The sequence below is a fragment of the Poecilia formosa genome, unplaced genomic scaffold, assembly GCF_000485575.1.
Source record: "Poecilia formosa unplaced genomic scaffold, Poecilia_formosa-5.1.2 Scaffold509, whole genome shotgun sequence".
Classification (NCBI taxonomy): Eukaryota; Metazoa; Chordata; class Actinopteri; order Cyprinodontiformes; family Poeciliidae; genus Poecilia; species Poecilia formosa.
In genome coordinates this window covers 6,903-13,877 of record NW_006800448.1, presented here as the reverse complement: position 1 = coordinate 13,877, position 6,975 = coordinate 6,903, and the positions used below count along the sequence as shown (strand labels likewise).

The 6,975-nt window shown below is 39.0% G+C and overlaps 1 protein-coding gene across 1 annotated transcript in view; it reads left to right on the top strand.

Annotated features, from left to right (window-relative positions):
* The window catches only part of LOC103156938 (adenosine deaminase CECR1-A-like), a gene marked incomplete at its 3' end in the record, with an annotated part of 23,269 nt that extends 17,594 nt beyond the window's left edge, over nucleotides 1–5,675 (top strand). The window contains exons 3-7 of the mRNA XM_016664756.1: nucleotides 2,320–2,539; nucleotides 3,586–3,796; nucleotides 3,881–4,008; nucleotides 5,380–5,470; nucleotides 5,553–5,675. Coding sequence (XP_016520242.1) covers nucleotides 2,320–2,539; nucleotides 3,586–3,796; nucleotides 3,881–4,008; nucleotides 5,380–5,470; nucleotides 5,553–5,675 — 773 coding nt within the window. The remainder of the gene's footprint in view (nucleotides 1–2,319; nucleotides 2,540–3,585; nucleotides 3,797–3,880; nucleotides 4,009–5,379; nucleotides 5,471–5,552) is intronic.
* Between the last annotated feature and the right edge of the window lie 1,300 nt (nucleotides 5,676–6,975).

Below are 6,975 nucleotides of genomic sequence, written 5' to 3'. Positions count from 1 at the left end.
CGGCTCGGCACTATTTCGGAATGACCGCGTTTTCCCCGGCCCTTCCTGGCTCTGAAGCAGGGAGACGCCTCCTGGTGGCGGGGGGCGGGGTAGTGGGGGTGTAGCGCCATGTGCTGTGCTTCGTTACATGCGACCCAGAGGTCGCGTTAGCGGAATATTTTCCGTATTTGACCGTTTTTTTTTTGTTGTTTTTTTTAACTATATGAAAATTTAAAGCCCGTCGGTCATTTGACAGGTTATAATTAACACCCTCATGCGAGCACGTGATAGACTTTACGCAAAGAGTTCATCGCAGAGGAAACTAAAATCAATCAGTAAAAGAATCCTTTCTGAATATCATCTCATGGACACTGAACTAAATGCGTCTTTCTGACCGGTGTTATATCTTTAAAATTTCCTCTTCGGGCATATTTCAGTCCGTTTTCTCGTCAACATGCGAGAGCTTAGAGCGATGCGCGCTCCCGCGAGAGGGGATGCAATTTTGGGCAGGCATGCGTTTCAGGGCATAACACCTGTTACCTTGTTACCTTTGACCTTTTGCCCGTGACGCATGACGCAGTTGTCTCTCGCGCAGTGAGAAGGCGGTTAACTGGAGCTCAACGTAGCAAACCCAGATTACTGAACAATTTTTGGTGAATTATATATTTTAAAAAACGTTTTTGGTGAATAAAGTGGAGTAGACTTGCTACTTGTCAGATGACGGAAAACGTTGTAGTATCTTTCTGCTTCAGCACGGAGTCGCGGTTTAAGCAGAGAGGTAATGAAATACAACAGACACTGACGGGCCTCTGCGTCTGCTTTTCTCTGAAGAACTACTGAACGGGAGGAGACACTCAGGTAAGGAAAAACTGTTCTTATCTATCGATTCAGTATTTTTATCATACAAACATTAGGCTGTTGTTGATGTGCTATTAGCTAGCTGCTAGCTAACGACTTTGCTAGCAAAGCTAGATAAATAAAAAGCTTCTTCCCTGTGTACGAGGCACGTTGCCCGTCCAAAACTTATCATCTCCATAATGAATATATTTCCGATCTTCTAATGTCCTTTGCTGCATAATGTACATTGCATTTATTCTGGCGTTAGGTAAATGTATCTTGAAGGAGAATAACACTTAAATAAAAGTCCAACAAGGATATTAATTTAGAATTAAAAATAATTCACCATGAATTACCATGATGGATAAAATGTATGTTATTAATGAAGGGGAAAAAACTCAACCCAGACTTTAAGTTTAGGGTCTGGTTCACAGAGTTAAATTTTTCCCCCAATTATTCAATGGGAAAAAATAAACTAACCTCAGTTAAGTAAAATAAAATTGTAATCAAAACTTTTGGAATTGTAATGATTTCTTTTTTAAAAACAAATTGTTTTGTTTAAAAAACNTAAATGTTCCATTTATTAATTATCAAAGGCAACTCTAAACAGGTGGGGATTTAGTCCTGATTTGTTTGAATTTTAGCTTTTATCCTACTGAAGGACCCATTTTAAGGTCCTAAACCTAACCCTTTTTTAAATTTTTTTTTTTTTACAGTTTTTAATCTTTAGCACGATTTCTTGGGTCTTTGAAGGAGAAACGGGCCCACTCCATCATAGAGCCACCGCCATACTTAAAAGTGAGCTTGAGATTCTTATCCACATATTTATTGTTTTACACTAAACCCATCACATATGTGAGTTGTTTTTCTTTCTTGTTACTTAAAATCACAGCAAAAGGATGGAAGACAACTACAAATAAGATACATAAATGTATGAATTTACCACATTTTCTATGTTGGCAAGTAAAGTTTCTGTAGTACCTTCACAAAGTGAATATAAACAAAGACAAACCCAAGATTTAAAAAAATACAAATGAAATGATATTTAAGCTAGAGCTCAAGTCATTCTTAAATAGGACACGGACCCAAACGTCACGCAGATACAAAATGTGGTACATCCTGGACATTAACGGCAGCAAACATCTTTTTAAGATCCCAGTGTACACAGGCTGTTTGCAGATGCCGGGTTGTTCCTCTTTAGCGATAACGGCCTAAATGCTCTTTCTATGAGGCAGATTATCCTCATCATGTAGGCACCGTTCCTCAGTGTGTGCAGAACTTCCTCTTTGGATAATTAATTTATCTTTGCCTTTTGGATGAGGTGGCAGTTCCTGGCCCCGTGTGATCATGGAGGAAGAACGGCTCTGCCTGGGCCTGTCAGAAAAACTAATTATACTCTGTGATAAATTATTGCGATCAACAATAATATTGTTTTTGAAACCATTTTCAACTATTTTGTTGATACATGTCCTTGTTGGTTGCTGCTGTATGTTCTGCCCACAGGCGCTGCACTCCACATCCACAGTTCATCGCTGGTCAGCGCCGAATGGCTGGTGAAAAACGTCACCTACAGACCTCACTGCTACATCTGCTTCACGTGGGACAACTCGGTCCGCTTCCTGTTCTCCACTCTGCAGCCCTTCCCTCGGTGGGACTGCTTCTACTGGCAGCTGCTAGAGTCGCTCAGAGCCAGGATAGGGGACAATGCAGGATTTGACAGCAGGTTAGCAGAGATTAAGGGTGTTTTCACTCCTGATGCATTTGTTATATTTTCAGCTGGTGCGGTTTGCTTTCACACTCCACTGTGTCAGTCCAAACTCTTTGAAAAGCCTGTTCCCCTCCTCGCCTGTGGTGGCGCTGCACCAAGAACCTCTGAAGAAAACACTGCGCACAACTTCCTTCTTCACAAAATTTTACTGGTTGTAGGATTTCTCTTTTGTCATTTGTAAAAGACCATGAGCCATTTCTACCACTAGATTCTCACTTTGGTTTTGGTTGTATTTACCCAGAATGCTGTGCACTGTAGTCCACTTCCTGCTTTTGGAGCGGTCTTTGATCTGTTTGGCGTTCACATATACAGTCAAGCCTCGCCAGAGTTCACTTCAGCTGAACTAAGACTGAGGTTTTTAGGTGGACCATAGTTCACCGCTTTTTGACTCATTTTCATTTTTGGGCCTCTTCAAGACCATAAATATGCTCAAAGGGCTGGTTTTGGGGGGGTGTACCCATTAACAAATTGTTCTAATCTTGTTTTCTCTGCGTTTGATTGGTACAACTTAAACTGTAGCAGTTTTGAACGTGATGTAATTTGATCTTATACAAAAACTGATTGGATATGACTGATAAAATATCTTAAAGTTAAATTTTTGTGTCCCTCTAAAGTGTTGAGGGCCACATAAATGCACATGATGGGCCAGATCTGGCCCGCGGGCCTTGAGTTTGGCACTTGTGTTCTATTCAAACAAACTAGAGTTAAACAGAGATGGTGAGACTGAACCGTTAATATGCAGAACAAAAAACAAACTCTGGTCTGCTTCAAATGCATGTGTGAAAGGTGAGCGGACCAGAGACGAGGAGGGGAACAGGCTTTTTAATTGGTTTTGTTTGACAGAGTTCAGTGTAAAAGTAAACCGCAGCAGCTGAAAACGTAACTAATGTTGCAGTTTTCGTCCCCAATCAAACCAAATCTACTGGACTACGAGGTTTCACTGTTATCATGCTTAATGGTGGAAAATGATCTGAAATATTCCCCCTCTGGGTGTTTTCCAGTTTAATCCAGCACCTCACACTGTTTACTGAGAATCCAGATGGTGAATATCCAAACCAGGATGTTGTGTGGGAGAAGTTTGAGAAGGCCTTCATCGCCGCTGCGGGGTTGATCACCCACGCTCCCGTTCTGAGGGATTACATCTACCAGGGATTAGAGGAGCTTCACAGGGACAACGTCATGTACCTGGAGCTGAGGAGCGGTCTGTCCAGGGTTCGTTTGCTTCCCACACGATCAGCTTGAGCTCCTAATAAAACACCAGCTCCAGTAGACACATTTTTCTTCTCTTCGTTTCAGACGTATGAACTTGATGGAACGATTCACGACAAGATCTGGACTCTGAAGCTGTTCCAGGAAGTGACATCAAAGTTCAAACAAAATTATCCAGAGTTCTTTGGAGCCAGGATCATAATTTCAGTCCACAGGTATAATATGACTAGATCAAATAGGTTTACAGATAAAGCAAAAGAAATTCATGCCGGTTCAATAAAGTGGGAACTGTGTGTCTCAATTTCCACACTTTGTTGTAAGAATTTATTTTATTTAACTAAAATTTAATTTATTTATCTCATGATTGAAGCAGAAATAGCAGCAAAGAGAAAGATGTCAGTGTCTGGCTGTTGGAGACGTTCTGGCCTCAGCAGCACTCAGACATTTAATGAGATGCTATAAAGACACATCTTACACAAATATGAAGCATATGGACTTAATTTTCTCCTTTTTAACAAAATCAACTCTTTTCTCTACTTTTCTTTTGTTCTAATTTCTGTTTATTTGAAGTCAAAAGTTAGGCAATTTACTGCTAAAGGCATGGCTGATTTTAAGTTTAAAGTTATAATTCCCTATAATAAGCTTTTTTTCTGTATGACTTGTGTTTTTGCCATTGACAGGAATTTAAATATTTATTTCTGTACAATTTTTGTATTTTTTTCAGCATTGTTTATTTTATCTTTTATTTTAAAATGGAAAGGTTAAAAATGACCAAACTTTAAAAAAAAAAATGAAATCAGGTGTAGAATAGAAGCCTGCATTTAAACTATGGTTAAAAAAATAAAATAAAAATAAGAATTAGACAGGCAAATTTACAACATAATATCCTGCACAGAAAACAAAGTACAATAAATAAATAAAAAATAAGCAGCTGCAATAAAATGGGAGCAAGTTTTGTTTTTAACATAAAAACCGAATTTGAAGGAATATTTTATCATTAATATAAATAAAATACAGAGTGCTGTTCTCCAAATGCTATAAATTAATTGTTTGTTCCATAATAAATGAATATTTGTTTAAATATATATATATTTTACATAACTGATCAGGCTGAACTCTAAAAAATAAAAATAGGACCATTTTAGAGCTTCAAGGCTCTGGGACATTTTTCCAATAAACTAAAAGATGTATTAGTGTTTTCTATTTAATCTGTTAAACAGTTTACTTGATTGATTCTGTCTTATGATTTTAATATATTATGCCGGACTTTGTGATTTTGTCTTGAAAGATGCTCTATAGATAATTTTTAGAGACTTGCAATAAACAAAGAAGGAAATTTATCACATTGTAAAGATGTTCAGATTATTTTAAAAGGTGTATGTTTACAACATAAATCTTAAATTCAACGTTATATGATTTGACTCATATCAGTTGACCAAATTAAGCAGAAACTGTTGGCATATCCTTATAACAAAGTGTTTTTCTGTTGAATATTGTTCTAAATTCACATGTTGGGGTCAAAGACATTTTGTGCTAAAGCTGAACTGTTCTAGTTTTTGATTCCGTTCTCCGGCTCCTTTCTTCAGGGCTCTGAGCGTTTCAGAGGTCAAGGCTGCTGTGACAGAGGCCATCCAGCTGAAGAAAGACTTCCCAGACGTTGTTGCAGGATTTGACATGGCAAGACTTTCTCTAGTTGTACATTCTTTGACCATGCTGTATCAGTTAGCCACTTCCTGTCATAATGTGATATGGTTTGTAGGTCGGCAGGGAGAATAGTGGGCGGACTCTTTGGGACTTCAGAGAAGCTCTTTCCCTGCCAGCTGAGCTGGGAGCATCGCTGCCGTACTTCTTCCATGCAGGAGAGACGGGTCAGTCACCTTATGTACGCGAATCCTTAAAAAGTCTTACATTGATGCCCCTAAAATTAAAGCCTTAAAACATCTTAGATTATTATACATCATTTTCAATGCCATAGTGTGTCATTTTTGACATGATGCCATGTCAAAAACATGTCATTTTTAGTATACTACACAGTATGTCATAGGGGTGTAGCGATACAATAACTTCACGATATGATACAATATACAATATTCTGGTCACGATGCGATATGTATCACGATATTTGTTGAGCGATACAATTCGCTACGATTCAGTGCATTTTTATGATTTTCTGAAAGATTTTAGAAGGACAGAGTGATTTTAGTGACATTTTGTGTTCCATAGACTTGAATTTAGTTAACTGAAAACTGATTAAAAGCACCAACTACACAATACCTGACTCTGATTGGACAGTCTAACAGTCTGCAGCTGGACAAAATGAATCAAAGATGCAGTGAGAGAATTAGTTTCTGTCATTTAATTCATGTGGATTTGACATAAAACTCAAAAGTTTAAATGGTAATCCAGGAGCAGAGTGGGGAGATTATCAGCCTCTGTAGACTCTCAATATGCAAATGATTGCACTTATGTTTTTTCTTTTGGACACTGGCTGCATTTTGGAGTAAAAATGCAGTATTTTGGACTATGGGGAAAAAGGCTTTTCTACCTTGTCTCCCGGAGTTAGCCGTGGCTGTAAGCTGCTTTCTTCTAACTGCTAAAGTAGTGGCTCCGCCTCACCCCGTAGTGATCGACTCCCTGCAGCTACGCAGCGCCGCTATTCCCCTGCTTGGATCTCTGAGTAGCTGCCTCTCAGACTGCCAGCATCTCATAGTACTCTCAGTCTCTGATACTTTTTGTCTGTTGCTAATAAGAATGATCGATCAGCCATTGTTATCATGGAAATCCTCACTGCGCCGCGGATTCCGGCTGGGGCTTTTTCCTCTTCGTCTTCCTGCTCAAAACACAGCGCCGCTGCGCACCCGCTTCAGATGTTATCAACCCATGTTCATTCTTCAGGTAATCCTTTATATACAGAACAGAAACCGCTAAGCTAAAATCTAATTACGAAGTGAATGCTACCAGTCAAAATTTGCATTAATTTCACGATTTCACTGCTTTTGCAGCTGCTCCATTCGCGCCGACACTCTGTTCCGCTTCTCTTTCACAGTTACTTGTGCAACTTTACTTCGTTTCTCAGCAACAAAATACAGCCCATCGTTATTTATTGAAGATTTTACATTTCCAAAAACACAGGAATATAATGTTTCGTTTCGTTTTGTACGTTTGGAAGCTCATTCCCTCTC